This window comes from Hyperoodon ampullatus (genome assembly GCF_949752795.1).
Source record: "Hyperoodon ampullatus genome assembly, chromosome: 20".
NCBI lineage: Eukaryota > Metazoa > Chordata > Mammalia > Artiodactyla > Ziphiidae > Hyperoodon > Hyperoodon ampullatus.
The window spans coordinates 3998458-4024711 of NC_136933.1; the positions used below are offsets into that span (position 1 = coordinate 3998458).

The 26254-nt window shown below is 43.7% G+C and overlaps 1 protein-coding gene across 1 annotated transcript in view; it reads left to right on the forward strand.

Annotated features, from left to right (window-relative positions):
• Window positions 1-22718, forward strand: part of SLC20A2 (solute carrier family 20 member 2) — a gene marked incomplete at both ends in the record, with an annotated part of 47367 nt that extends 24649 nt beyond the window's left edge. Inside the window, 4 exons of the mRNA XM_079726756.1 lie at window positions 945-1512; window positions 10179-10364; window positions 11639-11723; window positions 22554-22718. Coding sequence (XP_079582882.1) covers window positions 945-1512; window positions 10179-10364; window positions 11639-11723; window positions 22554-22718 — 1004 coding nt within the window. The remainder of the gene's footprint in view (window positions 1-944; window positions 1513-10178; window positions 10365-11638; window positions 11724-22553) is intronic.
• Window positions 22719-26254: the final 3536 nt, after the last annotated feature.

Here is a 26254-nt window from a genome sequence, read left to right on the forward strand (position 1 = left end):
CTGACAGATCCGCCTTTGACTGCCCAGACTGCCCTTTTTTTTTTTTTTTTTTTTGCGGTACACGGGCCTCTCACTGTTGTGGCCTCTCCCGTTGCGGAGCACAGGCTCCGGACACGCAGGCTCAGCGGCCATGGCTCATGGGCCCAGCTGCTCCGCGGCATGTGGGATCCTCCCCGACCAGGGCACGAACCCGTGTCCCCTGCATCGGCAGGCGGACTCTTAACCACTGCGCCACCAAACCCTGGCCTTTTTTTTTTAAATTGAAGTATAGTTGATTTACAATGTTGTGTTAATTTCTGCTCTACAGCAAAGTGACTCAGTTATACATATATATACATCCTTTTTAAAAAATATTCTTTCCCATTATGGTTTATCACAGGATATTGAATATTGTTCTTTGTGCTATACAGTAGGACCTTGTTGTTTATCCATTCTCTCTATTATAGATTACATCTGCCAATCCCAACCTCCCACTCCATCCCTCCCCAGCCCCTCCCCCTTGGCAACCGCCAGTCTGTTCTCTATGTCTGTGATTCTGTTTCTGTTTCATAGATGAGTCCATTTGTGTCATATTTTTAAGGAGCACCTACAGCGTGTATCTCACAGGGTTCTGGGTTGGGTCCCTCTTGTATGAAGTTTTTTGTAAAATGAGCTCCTTACAGGGAATCCTCCTTTTACTGGTTCCTAGAAAAGGAAGAGAGTGCTACCGCGATTTCTGGAAGACACATTTAAAGAGACCATAACATCATTTTTTAACTACCATATTATTAGTTTTACTTACCCTTTGTTGTATGTTTCCAAGTTTCCCTTGTTATTTGAACCATACTGCAGGGCCTTCATAGTCAAGTTAGAAAATGGAGCACGTGGGAAAAAGCAAAAGCACCCGCCACCCCGCCTTCCCCAGATGACCTCGGCTCTCAGTCTGTCCCCTTGTCCCCCTGCAGGCCGGGCGCTGTCCATGACGCACGGCGCCAAGTCGCCCGTGTCTAACGGGACCTTCGGTTTCGATGGCCCGGCGCGCGGCGACGGCCACGTGTACCACACGGTGCACAAGGACTCGGGGCTCTACAAGGACCTGCTGCACCGCATCCGCGACGAGCGGCCGGCGCCGGACGGGGCCCCGCGGCTGCTGCGGCGCAACAACAGCTACACGTGCTACACGGCGGCCATCTGCGGGCTGCCCGGCCTGGCCACGCGCCGCGGCGAAGTGCCCGCGCCCGAGGACAGCGAGAAGCTGGTGGCCGACGCCGTGGCCTACTCCCGCCGGCGGCTGCGCTACGACAGCTACTCCAGCTACTGCAACGCCGTGGCCGAGGCCGAGATCGAGGCCGAGGAGGGCGGCGTGGAGGTGCGCCTGGCCACCCCGCTGGCCGAGCCCGAGCCGCCGCGCGACGACGCGGCGGACGACGAGAAGGAGGAGAAGGACTCGGCCGAGGTCCACCTGCTCTTCCACTTCCTGCAGGTCCTCACCGCCTGTTTCGGCTCCTTCGCGCACGGCGGCAACGACGTGAGGTCAGTGCCCAGGGCGCGCGGGCGGGCGGGCGCGCGGGCGGGCGCGCGGGCGGGGCGGGGCGGGGGTGGGTGGGGCGCACGGCAGACACACGGCCACCCTGGAACCTCGCGGGTCTGCGCTGCCCGGGTCCACCGACATGGGCTTTTCCCCCACGAGTGTAGCACCCGCATCTTCACTGCACGGATCTTTAGATGAACTAGGTGTGGGGGAAGGTTTGTGTTGGGTCGGAGAGCACAACAGGCGGGATCAGAAGCCGTGGGCTTTCAGCCCTGACTCTGCCCGCCCCGTTCCAGCTTCCTGCCCTGCCTGAGTCATTCATCAGCTCCTTTTGGTTTTGAGGCAGAGAGAACAGTACCCGGATTTCCGCCGAGTTGTTCAAGGGTCACCTGTGAATAAGTAGCTCCTGTAGTGTTCCAGACGGTGACACGCGTTAAAGGGAAGAGAAGAGTAGAAAGGGGGGTGGGACCCCTGGGGGGCTGCCGTGTTGGACGGCTGCTCGGGTCAGGAGGGCTCGCCGAGTGACACCTGCAGGGGCTGAGGGCGCAGCCGTGTGCTCGTCTGTAGGAGAACATTCCGGAAGAGGGAACAGCAGGTGCGAGGGCCCGAGGCAGGACATGCCTTGGGGGAGGGGGGTGTTCCAGGAAGAGCCACAAGCAAGAGCGTGGAGACGCTCAGGTCGGCAGATCGTGGAAGCCCCAAATGTGTAGTCTCTACCCCCTCTCACTGGCTGGGCAGCTCCGAACCAGTCACTGAATTTCCCAAAGCCTCAGTGTCCCAATCTGTGAAGTGGGAGTAAAGCTAGTACCAAACACATGGGATTTCTGTGAAGATTAAGTGAGATGCTTTATATAACAAGCTCAAGACAGTGCTCTCCCATAATCAGTATCCCTACATTTTCACTCTTACTATTATTACAGTTATCACACAGGCTAATGTTTCTGTCCAAATCAGGAAAACATGCCACTGTTGCTTTTTTGTTTTTGCTCAGTTATATGACTGTTTTACACTGTCTACCCACGTGCAACAGCGTTTCTGTTCTTTTTAAAAGAAGTCTTTGTGCCAGAGAAGAGGCCTGGACATCTTATGTTCTGCTCAGTGTCGTCTAGGGGTCGCCATGTTACTTAATTGGGGGCACCATGTTCTGTCTCCTCTTAATAATTTTTTTTCTGCCCTCCCCACCAGCCCACTTCCTCCTCTTTATCCACAAATTCTTTATTGAAAGCCTGGTACTGTCAAAGTGTTATGAATTGGGTCCCTGTCTTTTAGGAGTTTAAATTCCAGTTAAGGAGACAAGAAAGACATACACGTAGAAAAGTAACAGAACACCCCAAAACAGCATTTAAAGGCCAGAGGAAGGGCTTCCCTGGTGAGGCAGTGGTTGAGAGTCCGCCTGCCGATGCAGGGGACACAGGTTCGTGCTCCGGTCCGGGAGGATCCCACATGCCACGGAGCGGCTGGGCCCGTGAGCCATGGCCGCTGAGCCTGCGCGTCTGGAGCCTGTGCTCCGCAACGGGGAGAGGCCACAACAGTGAGAGGCCCGCGTACAGCAAAAAAAAAAAAAAAAGGCCAGAGGAAAAGTCTAGGCAGTAGCTGCTATAGGTGACCAGAGTTTAGAGCAACTGATTGCAGTTTGGGGCCTGCTTTTGAGGCTTTTGAGCAGGGATATGGTCTGATGAAAGCAAGGTTTTAGAAATAATAGTGTGATGTGAAGAGGGGGCTTCTGTTCATTCCAGAAGAAGTTATCAAGTGTGTACCAGGGCTCAGAGCTGAACCACTTGTAACTTACCGTAACCCTCCACAGAGCAGTCCTTTGCAGTCCTAAGTGGTATCCTTCAGAGACAGGGAATCTGAAGCTCAGAAATGTGACTTTCTTGCCCAGAGTCACACAGCTGGAGAGAAGCAGACTTGGGAGCTGGCTCTCTGTGACTCAGTCTGCAGAGTGGAGGGTGGGCTGAGAGCTACAGAGGCTGTTGAAAGCCCATAGGGAGCTTGGAAGTTGTCACTCCACCCTAACAACAGGAGAAAACCGAATGGACTGAAAGAAAAATCAACAACTCTTCTTGGATCCGGAAAGGACAGGAGGGCACAGGACAAACCACTGCCCCCAAGACTGGAGGGACAGACAGATGCAGGGAGTCCTGGAAGAGTGACTCAGGAGTGGAAGCTGCCATGGGAACCAGGGAAACCGGGACTGGAATGGTGGACCCTGGAGGCTCAGGGGGGACAAGTAGAGAGTTAGAGGCTCCAGGGGACCCATAGTAGGGGGACCCCATGATATTGTGAGTTTTACATCCAAGAGCTGTACCAGGTTCTCACAGTGAATATCAGGGAAGAGAAATCCCTTCCTGCTCCTGTCGGGGGAGGGAAAGCATCTGACAGAAGAGAGCAACTGTGTGCTTAACCAGGCCTGCTCCCAGGGGAAACCAGGTCCCGGAGCCCAGCCTGCAGGGGGATTACCACAGCCTAACTGACCTGGGGAGGGGAAATGCACTCCAGACTTCCCTCACCTTCCACTTGGGCGAAGAGAAGCACCCACCTCCAGCCATCCTGTCCCACTTATGGGGGAAGCAGAAACTGAGAAACACTTGTGAAGTTCACAGTCCAGAGGGACAGGCTTACTGAGAGACCGAGACCTCATCAAAGGACTACCAAAGGCTTCTCCATCCCCAGACCTACCACCACATCACTAAAGGCCTATTTACAGCAGTTCCTTCTACCCAGGAGATCATGTCGGGTTATCCAGAAGAATTTACGAGGCATACCAAGAGGCAAAAAAACACAATTTGAAGAGACAGGGCAAAATTCAGAACCAGACACGGCTGGGATGTTGGAATTATCAGACGAGGAATTTCAAACAGCTACGATTCATATGCTGAGGTCTCTAATGGATAAAGTAGGCATCCATTGGATGAGCAAGGTAAGCAGAGAGAAGGAAATCCTAAGAAAGAACCAAAAAGAATTCTGGAGATCAAAAACACCGTAACAGGGCTTCCCTGGTGGTGCAGTGGTTGAGAGTCCGCCTGCCAATGCAGGGGACACGGGTTCGTGCCCCGGTCCGGGAAGATCCCACATGCTGCGGAGCGGCTGGGCCTGTGAGCCATGGCCGCTGAGCCTGCATGTCCGGAGCCTGTGCTCCGCAACGGGAGAGACCACAACATCTAGAGGCCCGCGTACCGCAAAAAAAAAAAAAAAAAAAAAAGAAGACAGAGATTGTCAGAGTGGATTAAAAAATAAGACCCAACTCTATGTTGTCTACAAGAAACCCACTTTAAATATAAAGATGCATACAGGTTAAAAGTAAATGGAAGGAGGAAAATATAGCATGCTAACACTAATAAAAAGAAAGTAGGAATAACTGTATTGATTTCAGACAGAGCAGACATGTACAGATCCAGCAAGCAAAAAATCAGTAAGGACATAGCTGAGCACAACAAACCATCAGTCCATTGCACATAACGTATCTGTAGACTACTTCATCCAAAAACAGCAGACTTTACATTCTTCTCAAGCTCACATGGATCATTCAGCAAGATAGGCCACGTTCTGGGCCATAAAACACACCGTAACACATTTAAAAGAGTAGAACTAATACAGTGTGTGCTCTCAGACTACAATGGAATTAAACTAGAAATCAATAACAGAAAGATAACTGGAAAATCCCAAAATATGTGGACATTAAACAACATACTTCTGGGCTTCCCTGGTGGCACAGTGGTTGAGAGTCTGCCTGCCGATGCAGGGGACACGGGTTTGTGCCCCAGTCCAGGAAGATCCCACATGCCGCGGAGCGGCTAGGCCCGTGAGCCATGGCCGCTGAGCCTGCGCGTCTGGAGCCTGTGCTCTGCAACAGGAGAGGCCACAACAGTGAAAGGCCCGCGTACCGCAAAAAAAAAAAAAAAAAACCCACACTTCTAAATAACACTTGGATCAAAGAAGGAATATCAAGAGGAATTTTAAAATATTTGAACTAAATGAAAATGAAAGCACATCAAAATTTGTGGGAAGCAGCAAAAAACAGTGCTTAGAAAATTGAATTGAATTGCTGCACGTGGAGTTTCTCTAGTTGTGGCGAGCGGGGGCTACTCCTGTTGCGGTGCACGGGCTTCTCATTACGGTGGCTTCTCTTGTTGTGGAGCATGGGCTCTAGGCATGCGGGCTTCAGTAGTTGCAGCACGCGGGCTTCAGTAGTTGTGGCTCGTGGGCTCTAGAGTGCAGGCTCAGGAGTTGTGGTGCGTGGGCTTAGTTGCTCCGTCGCATGTGGGATCTTCCCGGACCAGGGATCGAACCTGTGTCCCCTGCATTGGCAGGCAGATCAACAAACTCTTAGCAAATTGAATCCAACAATGTATAAAGAGAATTATCCAGCATGACCAAGTGAGCTTTCTCTGAGGTATGCAAGACTGGTTCAAATTGCATTGAATTCATATATTAGGAAAGAAGGGAGATATAAAATCAGTAAATAATAAATAATAATAATAATATAAATAATAATAAAATCAATCTAAGTTTCCAGCCTAGAAAAATAGGAAAAGAAGAGCAAATTAAATCCAAGGTAAGCAGAAGTAAAGAAATAATAAGAATTGGAGCAGAAATAAATGAAATTGAAGTCAGGAAACTAATAGAGAAAATCAATGAAACAAAAAGCTGGTTCTTTGAAAATATTAATGAAGTTGATATGGACCAATTCCTTGAAAGACAGAACTGCCCAAACTCACACAAGAAGAAATAGACTATCTGATAGGCCTATATCTATTAAGGAAATTGAATCAATAATTAATAACCTTTCAAAACAGAAAGCACCAGGCCCAGATAGGTTCACTGATGAATTCTACCAAATATCTAAGGAAGAAATTATACTTGTCGACAAATTTCTTTCAGAGGATAGAAGCAAAAGGAATACTTCCTAACTCATTCTGTAAGGCCAGCATTATCCTAGTACCAAAACCAGTGAAAGACATTATAAGAAAACTATAGACCTGTATTTCTTATGAACTTTGCTGAAGAAAAAACTCAACAAACTATTAGCAAATTGAATCCAACAATGTATAAAGAGAATTATCCAGCATGACCAAGTGAGCTTTCTCTGAGGTATGCAAGACTGGTTCAACATTCGAAAATTAGTTAATGTAATCCATCATGTCAATAGGCTAAAAAGAAAAAGTCACATGATCATATCAATAGATGCAGAAGAAAGCATTTAACAAAATCCAATACCTATTCGTGATAAAAACTCTCAGTAAACTAGGAATAGAAGGGGAACTCCTCAACTTGACAAAAAATACAGAAAAACTACAGCTAATATCATACTTAATGGTGAGAAACTCAAAGCTTTTCCACTAAGATCAGGAACAAGGCATAGATGTCCCCTTTCAGCACTGCTTTTCAAACTGTGCTGAAAGTTCTAGCTAATGCACTAGGACAAGAAAGGGAAATAAACATTTACAGATTAGGAAAGAAGAAATAAAACTGTCTTTGTTTGAAGATGACATGGCCATCTATGTAGAAAATCTGAAAGAACTGACCAAAAAACAAAAAACTCCTGGAACTAATAAGCAATTATAACAAGGATGCAGGATACGGGTTAATATACAAAAATCAATCACTTCCTACATATTAGCAGAGAACAGGTGGAGTTTGAAATTAAAAAACACAATAGTACCATGTACACTGGCACCTTGAAATACTTAGGGATACATCTAACAAAATGTGTACAGAATCTATATGCGGAAAACTGTAAAACTGATGGATGAAATCAAAGAATGGAATAAATGGAGAGATTTTCCATGTTCAAGGATAAGAAGACTCAATATTGCCAAGATGTCAATTATTCACATCTTGACCTATAGATTCAATGCAATCCCAATCAAAACCTCCAAAAGTTATTTTATGGATACTGATAAACTGATTCTAAAGTTTATATGGAGAGGCAAAAAACCCAGACTAGCCAACGCAAAACTGAAGGAGAACAAACTTGAAGGACTGATACTACCCGACTTCAAGCTTGCTAGTAAAGCCGCAGTAACAAGACAGTATGGTATTGGTGAAAGAATAGACAGATAAATCAATAAATCAGAATAGAGAGCCCAGAAATAGACCCACATAAATATGACAGTCAACTGATCTGACAACACCAAGTGCTGGCAAGGATGTGAAGCAACAGGAACTCTCATTCCTTTCTGGTGAGAATACAAAATGGTACAGCTGCTTTGGAAGACAGTGGGAGTTTCTTACAAAACTAAGCATACTCTTATTATACCATCCAGTAGTCGTGCTCCTTGGTATTTATCCTAATAAGCTTATATCCACACAAAAACCTGTACCTGGATGTTTATAGCAGCTTTACGCAAAATTGCCAAAACATAGAAGCAACCAAGATGTCCTTCAATAGGTGGATTGATAAAAACTGGTACATTTACACAATGCTATTCAGCACTAAAAAGAAATGAGTTATCAAGCCATGAAATTACAGGCAGGAACCTTAAATGCATATTACTGAAAGAAAGAAGCCAATATGAAAAGCTGCATACTGTATGATTCCAACTGTATGACTTTCTGGAAAAGGCAAAACTATGGAGACAGAAGATCGGGGGTGGGGTGGGAAGGAGGGATGAATGCGTACAGCACAGGGGATTTTTAGGGCAGTGAAAGTTCTCTGTACGATACCCTGATGATGGATACATGTCATTTATTATACATTTGTCTAAACCCATAGAATGTACAACACCAAGAGTGAACGCTACTGTAAACTATGGGCTTCAGATGATTCTGATGTGTCAGTGTGGGTTCATCGGTTGTAATACATGTTCCACTCTGGTGGGGATGTTGATGATGGGGAGGCTATGCATGTGTGGACCAGAGGGTATATGGGAAACCGCTGTACCTTCCCCTCAGTTTTGCTATGAATCTTCAACTGCTCTAAAGAAATAAAGTGTTAATTTAAAAAAGAAAAAGAGCTGTGGCATCCCCCCAAAAAAGTCAGTGCATGCCTTCCAAGGGCCTGAGTGATGATAGGGGGTCTGGGGGGAGGGGTAAGCACCTGAGTGAGTCCTAAGCTCACACCCCAGTTCTGCTCCCTGCTAGGGACATGACTTTGGCATCAGTTTTCTCATCAGTAAAATGGGAGTGACAATAGCCAGTTTAAGGGGTGGGCCTGAGAACTAATGATTAGCAGTAATGTTTGTGATCCCATAGTGGGGAGGCTGGCACAGCTGCCCCAAAATGGTAGCTAATGTTAGTAGCTGTGCTGGCAGTGAAAATGGAAAGAAATAGAGAAAGAAAGGAAGAAAAAAAAGAACTTGTATCCACTTCTTGTGATTTTTCAGTACTTTAAAAAAAACTAGGGACTTCCCTGGTGGTGCAGTGGTTAAGAGCCTGCCTGCCAATGCAGGGGACATGGGTTCGATCCCTGGCCCGGGAAGATCCCACATGCCGCAGGGCAACTAAGCCCTTGCACCACAACTACTGAGCCTGTGTTCTAGAGCCCGCGAGCCACAACTACTGAGCCTGCGTGCCACGACTACTGAAGCCCGTGCGCCCTAGAGCCCACATGCCACAACTACTGAAGTCTGCGTGCTCTAGGGCCCACGTGCTGCAACTACTGAGCCTGTGTGCTGCAACTACTGAAGCCCGTGCGCCTAGAGCCCATGCTCCGCAACAAGGGAAGCCACCGCAGTGAGAAGCCCGCACACTGCAGCAAAGAGTAGCCCCCACTCACCGCAACTAGGGAAAGCCCGTGCACAGCAATGAAGACCCAACACAGCCAGAAAAAAAAAAAATTAACAAATCACACAACCATTAAGGTGGCTACTCTAAAAACAAAATAAGTGTTGGTAAGGATGTGAGAAATTGGAACTCTTGTGCACTGTTGGTGGGAATGTAAAATGGTGTAACCACTGTGGAAAACAGTCTGAAGATTCCTCAAAAAATTAAAAATAGAATTACCGTATGACGCAGCAATCCCACTACTGGGCTTATACCCAAAAGAATGGAAAGCAGGGTCTCAAAGAGACATTTTCACACCCGTGTTCACAGCAGCACTATTCACAATAGCCAAGACGTGGAGGCAACCCCAGCGTCCATCAACAGATGAATGGCTAAACAAGATGTGTGTGTGTGTGTGTATGTATACACACACACACACACACACAGTGGAATATTCCACCTTAAAAAGGACGGAAATTCTGTTATATGCTACAACATGGATGAATCTTGAAGGCATTATGCTAAGTGAAATAAACTAGCCAAAAAGACAAATACTATACGCTTGCCCTTAAGGAGAAACCTCGCAGAGCTACTCCAACTAGAGATGAAGTTAAACGGTTGTTACCGGGGGTGGGATGGGGGCAGAGGGAGTTCTTATTTAACGAGTACAGAGTTCCAGATTTCCACGATGAAAAGTTCTAGAGGCCTGTGTCCCAACAGTGTGAATATCCTTCACACTACTGAACTGTACACTTAAAAATAGTCAAGATGGTAAACTTTCTGTTTTTTTAAAACCACAACCAAGAAAGGTACTAAATCATTTTTATCACCTGTAGATTACGTAGGCAAGCCACAAATGCGACAGATGGGCTGTTCTCAAGAAGAGAAGCCCCTGCATGTCATGTACAGCGTCATCTGTATGCATGTACCATGTTTGTACAATTAACCTCTTTTTTCCTCCCAGTAATGCCATTGGTCCCCTGGTAGCTCTGTGGCTGATTTACGAACAAGGTGCGGTCCTACAAGAAGCAGCGACTCCCGTCTGGCTGCTGTTTTACGGAGGGGTTGGAATTTGTACAGGCCTCTGGGTTTGGGGGAGAAGAGTGATCCAGACCATGGGGAAGGACCTCACCCCCATCACGCCGTCCAGGTAAGCCTCCGGGGCGGCGCGGAGGGGGTGTGTCTGGACGTCCCAGCGTGGCTCTCTGCACAGCCGGGTCTGCAGCGGGGTCCCCGTGCGCCATCCTCACCCGTCACCCTCATGCACTTTTCAGCCCTGGTCCGCGGTGGCACGAGGTGAGGGCGGGAGTGGGAGGGATGAGAATGGAGGGAGAAGCAGGAAGGGAAGAGAAAAAGCGAATCCACCTGCAGCCACACCCGCACCCCGTTCCCCTCCGGCACTCCCACTGCTGAGGTCCGGAAAGCAGGTGGGGAGGGAGAGAAGCGCTCTTGCGCCTGCCTTTCCCGAACATCCTCTGCTCACCAGCGCCACCTGCTGGCTGCAGGCAGCTGTCCCCTGCGGCCCTTCAAGGTTTACTCTACAGCCTTCCTTTGCTTCCTGGGCTAAGCCGGCAGGAGGGGTGCCCATGCCCTGGGGTGGGGTTTGGAGACTCCCACGTGGTTTCCTATGGTCCTTCTAGTGTGTATCCTCTAGAGCAGGGGTTCCCAACCCCTGGTCCGCAGACCGGCAGCGGTCCGTGGCCTGTTAGGGACCAGACCACACAGCAAGAGGTGAGTGGGAGGCGAGGGTGAGCCAGCCAGTGAAGCTTCATCTGCCGCTCCCCATGGCTCCCCATGGCTCGCATTACCGCCTGAACCATCCCCCCCCTGGCTCGCATTACCGCCTGAACCATCCCCCCGCGGAAGAGTTGTCTTCCACCAAACCGGACCCTGGTGCCAAAAAAAGGTCAGGGACCACTGCTTTAGAGCTATGGATTAAATAACAAATTCACAGGAGAACTTTCCAAATACAGCTAAAACTTGAAACCACCTATTGTAAGAGATCTTTTCCCCCTTGAAAGTCATTTTAATGAAAGATTCTCTTATAAGATTGATTTGAAGAAAAATTAGTGATCTGAGAAAAAATTCACTCCTTTATGATACGTACACGTTTTAAAAATGAGAGCGTAGTTTTCCCTGCGCCACTTTAGACATGACAATTCACCGTCTTCGGCTCAGCAGGAATTGCTGACCCAGCTCCTACAGGGTGTGGTTTTTGAAAACATACCGGGAAAACGAGGCTCCTTAGGGCCGCAAGCAGCCTCATGCCAAGCGTTGGTGCCATGTTGCCGCTATGCCGCAGTCCCTGGTTCTGCTGATACCGTGGGGCACAGTCCACCCAAGGAGCGTCCTGGTGAGGCCTGGGCACCCAGGGCCGGCGAGCCACCGGCAGCGCCTGTGACGCGTCCCCTGTCTCCTCCGCAGCGGCTTCACCATCGAGCTGGCCTCAGCGTTCACCGTGGTCACCGCCTCCAACGTCGGGCTGCCCGTCAGCACCACGCACTGCAAGGTAGGCCGGCGCCCGCGCGTCCTGCCCGGTCACCCGGGGCCGAGGGGACCTCGGGCAGCGCTCGGCACGCGGTCGGTGGAAGAGCCACGGGGGGGTCTCCCGGGGGCGTTTGCCTCCTCAGACGGCCCCTCCCGGCCCTTCCCGCCGACAGCGGTGCGGGTCGCCTCCCATCCCGCAGACCTGGCCGCTCCATGCGTGCCCGGCGGGAGCTCACCCTCCTTCCACGTGTCCTGGTTCTCTTGTTGTTTCCACAGTGGCTTTTGCATTGAGGTTGTGCGTCCACGAACCGTGTTTGTAGGCCCAGGGGCCCAGGAGTTGACAGGGGGACAGACGTAGGCAGAAATCGTTTCCATGGAATCGTAAGACACGATTGTTTCAGTTCTTTTTTCTTCTATAAGGTGGTTGAAGCGACTCAAGTCGTTTCGAGTGAATTCCGGATGATCTTAACCACTGTCGTGTGCTCTAGAACTCAGTGGGAGAGGGAATTCCTTGTCTAGTACCTGGACTGTTGGAGCCACAAGGAACCTTAAAGATGAAAGAAGAGGAAACAGGCCCCGCGAGTTTCAGGGAGTTACCCAAGGACCCCCGGGGTGGGTCGGGGCTGGAACCCAGGCCTCGTAACCGAGGGCTGCCCAGTACCTGGAGGAATTCTAAAATATCTCCAATGGGCCCCCTATATACAAATATACCCACCAACAACTTCAACAAAGCAAAAGCGACTTGCAGATTCTCCTAGGTTCGTAGATTCCTGTCATTCCTGAAAAGCTTGTTTGTTCCCACTCTGGGCACCAAGGGTACCGCAGTGACCAAGACAGCGAGGGGCTCTCCATTTACACACAGCCTGAAAACTCCAACCAGTGTGTCTGTAAACAAGCACCGCTAAATGTGAAAGGCTTATAAAAAAAGAACGAAATCATGCCATTTGCAGCAACATGGATGGACCTAGAAATGATCATACTCAGTGAAGTAAGTCAGACAGAGAAAGACAAATACCATATGATATCACTTATATGTGGAATCTAAAAAATGATACAAATGATCTCATTTACAAATCAGGAACAGACTCACAGACATAAAAAACAAACTTATGGTTACCAAAGGGGTAACGGAGGAAGAGGGATAAATTAGGGGTATGGGATTAACAGATACACACTGCTATATGTAAAATAGATAAACAACAAGGACTTACTGTATAGCACAGGGAACTATACTCAATATCTTGTAATAACCTATAATGGAAAAGAGTCTGAAAATACATATATATGGCTGAATAATTTTACTGTACACCCGAAACTAATACAACATTGTAAATCAATTATACTTCAATTTAAAAAATAAGTACAAATAGGACCACTAGCCTCTAGGTTTCAGTTTCTAGTCTGGAAGATGAAAGGGCTACCTTAGATGACTTGTAATATCGATGCTGTCTGGTTCCCCTACTTCTCGGTAATTCTGTTGCTGTTAGTGCCTGGTGATGGACTTAATCTGGAAACACACTCAACTTATTAAGAGGCAAGTCGGAACGCAGCAAAGAATACCACCTTATATCAACAAAAGACCTCATCAGTAGTGAAGACATGGGACTCTGGGCCCCTTGTGATCCAAATAACATAACAACTAAAAACATAAGGCAAAAGCTGTTAGAACTCAGAAATTAATGTGTCTGAGTCTGTAACAAATGAAGAAGACAGAAGTACTTAGGAATACAAAGGATTTGATTTATAGCAGTATAATTAATAAATATATATCAAATTTTTATGCCTTCTTGTCACATATCATGAAACGTTTATAAAAATTAGTCATAAATTCAGAAGACCATGATCAAAATCACAACTAAACTTATAAAATAAGAACAGATATTCTACACAATCTCTAATCCCAAATAAGTTAAACTAAAAATATATGTTGAAAAAAGGAAGTATCCCCTTGGACATTTTTAAATGCTCTTTTTAAGTAACAGTTGAATCAAGGAGTTGAAAAATTATAATCATAGATTTCTTGGAAAAGAGAAAAAAACAAATTGTGTGTCCGTGTGTGTATACATAGCAAACTTATGCTCAGATAAAAATTCATATATTTACATGCTTTAATTGCGCAAAGGGAAAATAAAAGAACCAAACAGATTAGTATTTTATAAAAAGTTCAGAACAATAAAAATTCTCAGGAAACAGCAAGAAGAATATAAAGGCAAAATAAATTTTAAAACAAAACTAGTGAAGGAGAAGGGGAGAGGAAAGTGTTTACTAACAAAATAACATCAAATTCTTAGAAAAGAAAAGGAGGGGAATTAAGTTAGAAAGACGAAAGTCATCATAACAGATTTGGGAGAGAATTTTAAAATATAAAACCATATAGCTGTATGCTAAGGATTTGAAAACCTCTGTAAAATGAATTATTTTTTGCAAAAATATACATGACAAATAAGTGTGACACAAAAAGTAGAAAAAAAGTGGAAAACCTGACCAGAGCAATAGGAAGAAATTAAGGAAGTTCTCCAAAAACAATTCTTCTCACCTGAAAAGGCAAAAAGGAGGAGGACACTGCTGACTCCAGTTGTAGATGGATTCACTGGCTAATCTTTTCCATCTTAAAAGAATAGATAATTCTCACATTATATGAACTTTCCATAATGTAGGAGAAAAAACCAAAATAAAACAGGAAACTCTCGTTTGGTCTATAAAACATATACTGAATAACCCTAATACCGAAACCTGATTAAAAAGATCACAAACAATGAAAGCTGTGTTTACATATGAATGTTGATTTTAAAACTTTAAGATGCTAGTAAATGACATCAACAATATCATGAAAGAACGTTTCAGCAGGACCACATTGATCTGGATTATCAGAATGCAGGCTCTGAACAGGGCAGGGCTGGTGCCTATGCAGGGCTGGCCCCTCACAGGGCTCAACAAATGGGTGTTTACAGACATCCTCAGTAACACACGGCTCAGCGATCCATTAGGAAACAACGTACGGTCATCTGTTGAAATACGTGCCAAAAAGACATTTGAAAATCCTAGTAAAGTGAATGATGTACATGAAAAAGGCACAAAGCTTTGCTCAGAGGTAAAAGAAAACCTGAATGTGAGACACACTGTCATTGGGTGGGAAAGTCCTCAAACACTAGCCCACCCAAATTTTTCTCATAACTTTCCAAAATAAAGCTAAAGTTAATTTGGTAGGTTAAATTAGCAAGAATATAAAATGATCTACAGAGAAAAGCGATGAAGAGGGAGTAGCCTCACCAGATGGGAAGTCTGCTGCAAGGAAACAGGAGGCAGGAGGGTGGGGGGAAGGAGGGCTGATGGGCAGAGAGTTTCAGTTTGGGATGACAAAAAAGTTTTGCAGATAAATGGTGGTGATGGCTGCCAAACAATGAGGATCTATATGCCACTAACTTGTACACTTAAAAATTGTTAAAATGATAAATTTTGCATTATGTATTTTACCACAATAATAGAAAATTAGATACTTGTATAAAAAAGTAGATAGACCAGAGATAGAACCTAGTAATATGAGCATATAGTTTGGGGCAGGAAAATTTTAACCAATAAGTGAAGTTGAGTAACTGGCTATCACCCTAGAAAAATAAAAGTAGACCCACAGTTCTCAAAATATGTGAACATATATCTGATGGCTTGATGTTTTTAAACTATTTTAAAATTTAGAATAAAACAGAATTTTATCTTAGAAAATTTAAAATAAATGAGAATTTATCAAATATTCAAGCTAAGGATAAATCACAGAAGGAAAGCATAGCATATTATATTGCATGAAATTAGAAACTTAAAAGTGAAAGCAAAATACTGGATTGAGAAAGTATTTGCATTAAATATCAGAGTTAATATTTATTTAAACACCACATAAACAAATAAGAGACACATTTAGATTCCAATATGTAAATGGGCAAAATACATGAAGAGATTTTTTTATGTTATCATGATGTTATTTTAGCTGGTGTTTATTAAATTGAATTATAGTTGACTTACAATATAGTAGTTCCAGGTGTACAACATAGTAATTTGATATTTTTATAGATGATACTCCATGCAAAGTTATTATAAAATATTGATTATATTCCCTGTGCTGTATATTACACCCTTATAACTTATTTATTTTATACCTAGTGGTTTGTACCTTTTAATCCCCTTCATCTCTTACCCTTCTCCCCACCCCTGTCCCCTCTGGTAACCACTATTTTGTTCTCTGATTCTGTGAGTCTCTTTCTGTTTTGTTATATTTATTTGTCTTATTTTTTAGATTCCACATATAAGTAAAAACATACAGTATTTGTGTCTCTCTGACTTATGTCACTTAGCATAATACCCTCCCGATTCATCCATGTTGTTGCACATGGCAGCGTTTCATTCCTTTTTATGGCTGAGTAATATTCCCTTGTGCCTCAGTACTTCTCCTTTATCCATCTGTTGATGGACACTTACGTTGCTTCCATATCTTGGCTCTTGTATGTAAATAATGTTGCTGTGAATGTTGGGTGCACATATCTTTTCAAGTTAGTGTTTTCATTTTCTTTGGAGAAATACCCATGAGTGGAATTGCTGGATTATATAGTAGTTCTATTTCCAATTTTTTAAGGAACCGCCATACTGGTTTCCATAGTGGCTGCACCATTTTACATTTCCACCAACAGTGTACCAGGGTTCCCTTTTCTCCACATCTTGCCAACATTTGTTATTTGTGGTCTTTTTGTTGATAGCCATTCTGACAGGTGTGAGGTGATGTCTCATTGTGGTTTTGATTTGCATTTCCCCGATGATTAGTGACTTCGAGCAGCTTTTCATGTGCCTGCTGGCCATCTATACGTCTTTTTGAAAAAATGCCTATTTAGGTCCTCTGCCCATTTTTTAATCGGGTTGTTTCTTTTTTTATATTGAGTTGTATGAATTGTTTATATATTTGAATATTCCCCCCTTATTGGACATATCATTTGCAAATATCTTCTCCCATTAAGTAGCTTGCCTTTTCATTTTGTTGATGGTTTCATTCACTGTGCAAAAGCTTTTTAGTTTGATTAGGTCCTGTTTGTTTATTTTTGCTTTTGTTTCCCTTGCCTGAGGAGACATATCCAAAAAAATATTGCTAAGACCAATGTCAAAGACCATACTGCCTTTGTTTTCTTCTAGGAGTTTTATGGCGTCAGGTCTTGCATTTAGGTCTTTAACCCATTTTGAGTTTTTGTATATGGTGTGAGAAGATGTTCTAATTTCATTATTTTACATGTTGCTGTCCAGTTTTCCCAGCACCACTTATTGAAGAGATTGTTTTTTCCCCATTTTATATTCTTGCCTCCTTTGTCATAGATGAATTGACCATAAGTGCGTGAGTTTATTTCTGGGCTCTCTGTTCTGTTCCATTGAACTGTTTGTCTGTTCTTGTGCAGTAACATATTGCTGTATTGATTACTGTAGCTTTACTGTAGCTTTATAGTGTAGTCTGAAGTCAAGGAGCATGATACCTCCAGCTTTGTTCTCTTTTCTCAAGATTGCTTTGGCTATCCAGGGTCTTTTGTGGTTCCACACAAATTTTAGGACTATTTGTTCTAGTTCTGTGAAAAATGTCATGGGTATTTTGATAGGCTTTGCATTAAATCTGTAGATTGCTTTGGGTAGTGTTGACATTTTAACAATATTATTCTTCCAGTCCAAGAACACAAGGTATCTTTCCATTTATTTGTATTGTCTCCAGTTTCCTTCATCAGTGTCTTCTAGTGTTCAGAGTACAGGTCTTTCACCTGCTTGGTTAAATTTACTCACAGGTATTTTATCCTTTTTGGTTTGACTATAAATGGGATTGTTTTCTTGGTTTCTCTTTCTGATAGTTCATTATTAGTGTATGGAAATCCAACAGATTTCTTTATATTACTCTTGTATCTTACAACTTTACTGAACTCATTTATTAGTTCTAGCAGTTTTTTGGTGAAGTCCTTAGGGTTTTCTAAATATAGGATCATGTCATCTGCAAACAGTGACAGTTTTACTTCTTCCTTTCCAATTGGATGCCTTTTATTTCTCTCTCTCTCTCTTTTTATTTGATTGCTGTGGCTGGGATTTCCAATACAATGTTAAATAGAAGCGATGAGAGTGGACATCCTTGTCTTGTTCCTGATCTTAGAGGAACAGCTTTCAGTTTTTCACCATTGAGTATGATGTTAGCTGTGGGTTTATCATAAATGGCCTTTATTATGTTGAGATATGTTCCCTCCATACCAACTTTGTTGAGATTTTTTTATCATAAAAGGATGTGGAATTTTGTTAAATGCTTTTTCTGCATCTATTGAGGTGATCATGTGATTTTTATCCTTCATTTTGTTAATGAGGTGTATCATGTTGATTGATTTGTGGACATTAAACTATCCTTGCATCCCAGGAATAAATCCCACTTGATCATGGTGTATTATCTTTTTTATGTATTGTTGAATTCAGTTTGCTAACGTTTTGTTGAGTTTTGCATCTGTGTTTATCAAGGATATTGTCCTGTAATTTTCCTTTTTTGTAGCATCTTTGTCTGGTTTTGATATCCGGGTAATACTGGCCTCGTAAAACAGGTTTGGAAGTGTTCTCTCCTCTTCAATTTTTGGGAATAGTTTGAGAATGATAGGTATTAATTATTTAAATGTTTGGTAGAATTCCTCTGTCAAGCCCTCTGGTCCTGGACTTCTCTTTATTGGGAGTTTTTTGATTATGGATTCAGTTTCAATACTAGTTATTGGTCTGTTCAGATCTTTTATTCCTGACTCAGTCTTAGAAGATTGTATGTGCCTGGGAATTTATCCATTTCTTCTAAGTTGTCCAGTTTGTTGGCATATAACTGTTTGTAGTTGTCTCTTATGCTTGTTTGATATTGGTTGCAACTTCTCTATCGTTTCTAATTTTGTTGATTTGTGCCCTCTCTCTTTTTATCATGAGTCTGGATAAAGGTTTGTCAGGTTTTTTGTTTTGTTTTGTTTTGTTTTTTTTGAGGAAAAACATCTCTGGTTTCACTGATCTTTTCTATTTTTTTTTTTTTTTTTTGGTCTCTATTCCCTCTCTGATCTTTATTATTCCTTCTTTCTGCTACTTTGGGCTTTGTTCTTCCTTTTCTAATTCCTTTAGATGGAAAGTTAGGTTGTTTATTTGAGATTTTTCTTGTTTCTTGAGGTAAGCCTGTATCATTATAAATTTCCCTCTTAGAACTACTTTTGCTGCATTCCACAGATTTTGGACAGTTGTGTTTTTACTTTCATTTATCTGTCAAGGTATCTTTTTATTTCCTCTTTGATTTCTTCATTGACCCATTGGTTTTTCAGTAGCAGGTTGTTTAGTCTTTTGTTGTTTAGTGTTTTTTCCATTTTTTTTCCTGTAATTGATTTCTAGTTTCATACTGTTGTGGTTGAAAAAGATGCTTGATATAATTTTAATCTTCTTAAATTTATTGAGACTAGTTTTGTGTGATCCATCCTGGAGGAAGTTCCACGTGCACTTGAAAAGAATGTATATACTGCAGGTTTTGGATGGAATGTTCTGTAGATGATCAACTGATGTTTCATTTAAGACCAGTGTTTCCTTTCTGATTTTTTGTCTGGATGATCAGTCTATCCATTGATGTAAGTGGGGAATTAAAGTCCCCCACTGTTATTGTATTATTGTCAGTTTCTCCCTTTATGTCTGTTAATATTTGCTTTATATAAGTGTTCCTATGTTAGGTGCATATATGTCTCTAAATGTTATATCCTCTTCTTGGATTGACCCTCTTATCATTATATAATGCCCTTTGTTATCTTTTGTTATAGACTGTGTTTTAAAGTCTATTTTGTCTGATATGAGTATTGCTACCCCAGCTTTCTTTTCATTTCCATTTGCATGGAATACCTTTTCTCATCCCTTCAGTTTCAGTCTATGGGTGTCTTTAGCTCTGAAGTGAGACTCTTGTAGGCAGCATATAGATGGGTCTTGTTTTTTAATCTATTCAGCCGCCCTGTGTCTTTTGATTGAGGCATTTAGTCCATTTATGTTTAAAGTGATCATTGATAGGTATGTACTTGTTGCCACTTTATTTGTTTTCTGGTTGTTTCTGTAGTCCTTTGTTCTTTTCTTCCTCTTTTAGTCTCTTCCCTTATAGTTTGATGATTTTCCTTAGTGTTATACTTGAGTTCCTTTCTCTTTGCTTTTTGTGCATCTGTTACAAGTTTTTGATTTGTGGTTTTCGTGTAGTTCATATACATCAACCTATATCTACTTGTTTCAAACTGATAGTCCTTGAAGTTCCAACACATTCTAAGAGCTCTACGTTTTTTTACTCCTCCCCCATCTCCCATGTTTTATATTTTGGTGTCATGCTTTGCATCTTTATGGAAGGGACAGTTTTTATATCTAAAGACTAGAGGGAGTAAAATTGGATATATAAATAAAGTTCAGCCTTAGTAGTAATTAAAGATATGCAAATAAAAGCAACAGTAACACATGTTTTGTTGATTGATGAGCAAAAAGAGAACAATTTACAGGATCGTTATAGTATGCTGAAATTCACAGATGATGGATGCCCTTGTACATTTACAACTGATTTGGCAGTAGGTATCAAGATCCTAAGATGCATTAGGAGAGGAAAGAGTTCTTTCTCAAAGTAACATTCCATCTGATAACATGGGAAGGGAGTTGGTAAATCACCACTTTGCAACCCCTGTAATAAAGCTTGGATTGCTAAATCTTTAGCAGAAGTTGGCGGGGGGGGGGGCATGCGGGCAGTTGGTGAGGAACAGGATATTTCAGTGGTATTAAAATGTTTCTTCATGATTGTGGCAAAATATTAAAAATTGGTGAATTTGCGTAAGGGGTGTGTGAGAGTTCTTGCAGATTTTCTCTAAGTTTCCACATTATTTCAAGATATTTTTTAAATGCCCCCTGTAACTAATAATCCATTTCAGGGAATATTATTTTTTAAAGCCTAAATATAAGCTATATGAATGAGTATATTAATCATGAAGTTATTTCTAATAGGGAAAGATTAGAGGCAAATTGGAAATGTTTAAATAAATTAAGGTACATACACCTATAGGGTGTACCATTTTACATGATACTCATGAAGTCTGTGAGCACTACGGGAAGATGCTTACTTTCTTAAAGAAAGGAAATAGTAGTGTACCCTACTGTTTACAAATAAAGGTATATTTATAAAAAAATAGTAGAAAGGAATATATAAACATGACAATAGTGGTGTTTTTGGGTAACCCACTAGTAGTGGGTAATTGTCCACTCCTATTACATAAACTTGCTATAATATGATTATATTACTTCTATGCTTTTTTAAGAAAAGTGTTTTAACAAAGGAAGAGGGCATAGATAACCTTGAAACTTGAGCATGTTCTCTGTGTGTGAGCCGAGCTGAAGTGCGCTGAAGAGGGACAGGCCCTGGAGGGATGGTAACAAGGAGAGTCTAATCTCGGAAACTAGTGTTAGTGGATTTGACCATATTCGAGGACCAGCAGAACCTAGCTAGTCCTTTTGCAGTAGAAAAGTCTCAATTGGCTGGCGTGTGCTAGGAACTGCTAAGCAGGATAATCAGGTTCGTGCAGTACACTGGTTATAGACAAAGGGTTTACATAGAATGATCATTTTGACGCCCCTTTGATGGGTTGTTCGTTGCTACCTGGAGGTGTATGGAATCGCTGGTTAATCACGGCTTGGGTTGTCAAAATGTCAGATTAACTGCCTTTACATATGCTGCTGGTTTTGGTGTTCCAGTTTGCTTCCATAAACAAGTAAAGTGTTGGATTTTATTTTGTCTGTTGACCCCAGAATAGACCTCAGTTGCTCTTTGAACCTCATTGGCCCCTTCTGACTCTGAACTATTTGTGGGTCAGTAGAGACGAAGCCTGTTTCCTGGAGATCTTCAGGGGCCACCTCCCAGTGGCCAAGGGCGCCGTCAAGGGCACATCTCTGAGCTTCACCAGAGCCTGAGTGAGGCGTGAGATGCTACAGGAGTTGTACTTTCTTATGATTTCCATTTTTAGATACTTAAAGTTGTGGGGTTCTCCCTTGTACATTTTCAACAAATCACAAAATGAACTGCGAGTGTACAGAAGAATATCTTAATCCAGGTTAACATTCTGATTTTCAAGTATCTCTATCATTTTGTGAGGCATGATTGACAGTTTAGATCCAATTATATTTATGCTCCATTTAGTTAATTAATTTTTTAATCAGCTAAAGTACAAGGACTGCAAGGCAGTTGGAGATAGTGGAGAAAACCAGTTTAAGATCAAGAGGCCTCAGCTCTAGTTCTCAACCTGCCGTGATTTACAAATCTCCTCATGCCCCAGACCCTCTGGAAATGTTTTATTCTCTGGAAACTGAGCCACGGGGATTAGATGGATTAGATATTTGCAGAGGTCTCCAGCTCCAACATTTTATGATGCTGTTATTCCAGGAGAAGGATACTTTATTGCCATTTCCTTGTGTACTTATAGCAGGTTCACGTACTGTAATAAGAAGTATCCTGCCTGGGATACTTTAAATCTTTAAAATGAGGGCGGTCATCGCTAGTTGATAAAGTGCAGGGGGAATAGAAAACATTTGGTTGGCTAAGCTTCCACTCAAATAGAGCAGAATACAGGTGGAAAAGTGCATCAGAACCGTATTCTGAATGGAATAATCCTAAAATAATTGTACCTAAAATCTAAAAAGTCTTTTAAAAAGCTTTTACCCAATTTAGGGGGAAGAATTGGGAATCCTGTGATGTAGTTTATTTCTGAGATTAGCCAGTTAACATCGGTCGAGTGTGTAGACTGTGTCTCGCCTCTGGTTTGACTCTGAAACACCTGTGCCCCTCCAGGTGGGTTCGGTGGTGGCCGTGGGCTGGATTCGCTCGCGGAAGGCCGTGGACTGGCGCCTCTTCCGGAACATCTTTGTGGCCTGGTTCGTGACCGTGCCTGTAGCAGGGCTGTTCAGTGCTGCTGTCATGGCTCTGCTCGTGTACGGGATCCTTCCGTTCGTGTGACCGGTCCTCTTCCAGCCGGTAAACGAGGGATGGGCCGGGCTGCGTGTGGGCGCTGCGTGCTGTCTCCCGCCAGCGCCTCCACGACCCTCTGTGATGTTCCAAACCACACCGTCCACCCAGGTGTAGAGTCGTCCTCCAGAGCTAACTTGACTACTGTACATAATCATGTGCACTAAACTGGTATCGTGGTGATATAACATGGTGCGGTTACTTATATATTAAATATATATGGTATACATAGAATAATAGGTAGTGCTATTTCAGACATACTCGAAATGGGAGTGGAGACACTTGCCTAGGATTCGATATTCAACAAATCTTTGTACATACTGATTTCAGTGGCAAATTTTAAGAACCTTTGAAAAGGAAAGTGTAGATTGGAAAACGGTATTTTTTTCCCATTGAATATACTGTAACGTAAGTGAGATACAGGATGGATGATACCCATTTGGGAAGGTGTATGTGTGTCAGTGTGCTATTGAATACTGGAACAGGAGTTCACAAGTGCTTTCACTGAAGAATTTGTTCATATACTGTGTATTGATTATGTAATATATCATAATTGCTTCTGTAAATACTTAAAACTGTAATTTTTTAATGGTGTGCTTCCCTTATCCTTTTTTGATCAGAGAAGTTTGGAAAGTACCAAAGAAGCAGGGGAATAGTTTGCCAGTATTATATTTTCATACTCTTTGTTTCCCCTTCTCACTAATCCTACCATTAGCCTGGGATGCGGCAGGACCACCATGCTCTGAGCTGCCCTGGAGCAGGGTGTATGGTGAGGCACCAGCCCCCCACCTGTGCACGTCCCACTTCCGGTCCCCCTCCCCGCCACCACGCTGCCACCGCTGCCCCGTGCCAGATCTTGGCCCTTCCTTGTTGTCCGTGTAGAGAAGGTACAAGCGGTGAGGACGCGTGATCGAGCACTACACATCAAGTCCAGCTTAAATTTCCGCCCCGTCCTCCCCTGGAGCCTGAAGGATGGGCCTCTAACCTCAGACACGGAGGCAAGTGCTTTGACATTGTGGAAGCTCAGGAGTGGGGAGGGCTGAGCTGTTAGACAATACACTGGACTTGAGGAGTTCCTTGAGGCCTTCACCAAGTGGGGCTGCTGGAGCCCCACTGGCGTCTTCTTTTTCGATAGCGGGAGGAAGTGTAACTAATGCTAGAGCCTGAAACTATGGAAATGCTGCTAAAACTTTTATATTGACAAACATTTTCTCGGTACTTCATTGTGATTTTTCATTAATCAACCATATTACATTTATAATAAAAACATGCCCCTCAAAAGTTTGGCCTCTCAAGTCTTTTTCTAAATACGTATATAATGTTTCTTATTGAGTTTCCACAAAAATAAAAGCTATAATTTGTTTACTTCTATTTTTCAAATACCTTTTTCCTCTTATTTTACTACTACTACATGTTTGTGCAGAAAGTACACATGAGGGAGAAAAGGAAAGAATGGCCCGCACAGCCCGGCATCCCAAAATTGCCATGCGTTCACACACACTGAGCCTTCGGTGATGAGCCGTCTGCCAGGAGGACTGGTCCCCCATGGGACCTTTGTTAAAGGGACCGTCACACTCTGCTCCGTCTTCCCACTTCGCTCTTAAGTCAGCCAGACTCAGGGGAGTTGGGGCCGCAGCTCACACGTCCAGAGCTGAGGACCCAGCAGGAACGCATGTCCTATCTCCCTTCTTGCTCAAGCAGCTCAAAAACCCAGCTCCACGAAGCATCAGGAGCTTCAGAAGGAAACTCTTCCAGTCTCTGCAGCAGGAGTCCATCTCCTCTGGAGCCGGAAAGGTAAGAGGTGAGGAGAGCTGGCCAGGTGTAAACAGTTCTCCTCCACAAAGAAACCTGCCCACCCTGATTTTTAAATGGCATTTTAAGCCTTTCATGTCCCTGCTTTTGTTAAAACCACGCATTCAAGAAGTTCTCTTTCCTCCTAAACTTTGTAAGAAAAATAACAGCACGACACGGTGTCAATTTGCAAGCTGTGTCCTGGGAGAAAGGCTGCTGTCTCAGCCCCGCAGCCAGGGTGGCAGAGGCCCTGGATATGAAGTGGGACAAAGGCCACACCCACACTGGGCTCTCAGTGACTGCCTACAAGAGAATCATTTAAGATCTAGACACACAGGGCTTCCCTGGTGGCGCAGTGGTTGAGAGTCTGCCTGCCGATACAGAGGACATGGGTTTGTGCCCCAGTCCGGGAAGATCCCACATGCCGCGGAGCGGCTAGGCCTATGAGCCATGGCCACTGAGCCTGTGCGTCCAGAGCCTGTGCTCCGCAATGGGAGAGGCCACAACAGTGAGAGGCCTGCGTACTGCAAAAAAAAAAAAAAAAAAAAAAGATCTAGACACACAAACTTAAAGTGAAAGGATGGAGAAAGATATTCCATACAAATGGAAACAAAGACTGTAACAGAAGACAAGGACATTACATAATGATCAAAGGATTAATCCAAGGTCAATCCAAGAAGATATAACAATTGTAAGTATATATGCACCCAACATAGGCGCACCTAAATCCATAGTGCAAATATTAACAAACATAAAGGGAGAAACTGACAGTAACACAATATTTGCAGGGGACTTGAACACCTAACTGACGTCAGTGGAGAGATCATCCAGACGGAAAATCAGTCCAGAAACACTGGCCTTCAGGCCAGTCCATTGCTGTTTATAAAACATTCTACCCCAAAGCAGCAGAATACACACCATTTTCAAGTGCACATGTAACAATCTCCAGGATAGATCACATGCTAGGCCCACAGTAAATTTAAGAAAACAAATCATATCAAGCATCTTTTCCAACCACAACACTGAGACTAGGCAATGACTAAGCTGTGTGCAGAGACAAGCCTTCCCCGCTGCCCCTCCCTGCCTGTTACATGACTGGGATGAGGGCAGAGGAGGGATCCCCCCTGCCAGGGGAGGGGACGCCTGATAGTCTTTCCTTTGAGTTAATCAGCCTCTTCCTCTAAAAATGCAAACACTCTTCGGACAAGGGACCCTCCCGCATCCCTGGCACCTTACCGTGACTCTATCACCAGATACTGCGCTGTGCAGAGACAGTGGCGTGCAGCTCAGGAGCACCTGGGGACACGGCCTCCCCTTGGGGCAGAGCCTGCATGCAGCACAGGCTGCAGAAGGAGCTCGAGCTCCAGGACAAGGTTCTTGTACTTCATTCTCTGCTTTTCCAAATGAACTGACCTCCTGAGCAAATATGTAAACACATTTGTTCATTTTCTAGAAGATAATTTAAAGAATCGATCTCCCTGTCTCCTCAGAATAAGCTGCACAGTAGAGATTTAAAATTATCTCATCCCTCAGAAAATGGTAGAGTGTAAAGATCTGTGGCATGAGTGAGCTTATTCAAGTACAGAGGGAGGCAGGAAAAGGGCGCCTGAGGGAAGATTACACAGGCTCTGTGGGGCCTCACAGGAGGCTGTGTGTAGGCCACCCCACCCACTGCCTCCAGGTTCTCCGGGGGGCACCGGGGCGCACGTTCCTCATGGGGCAATGGGACCACACGG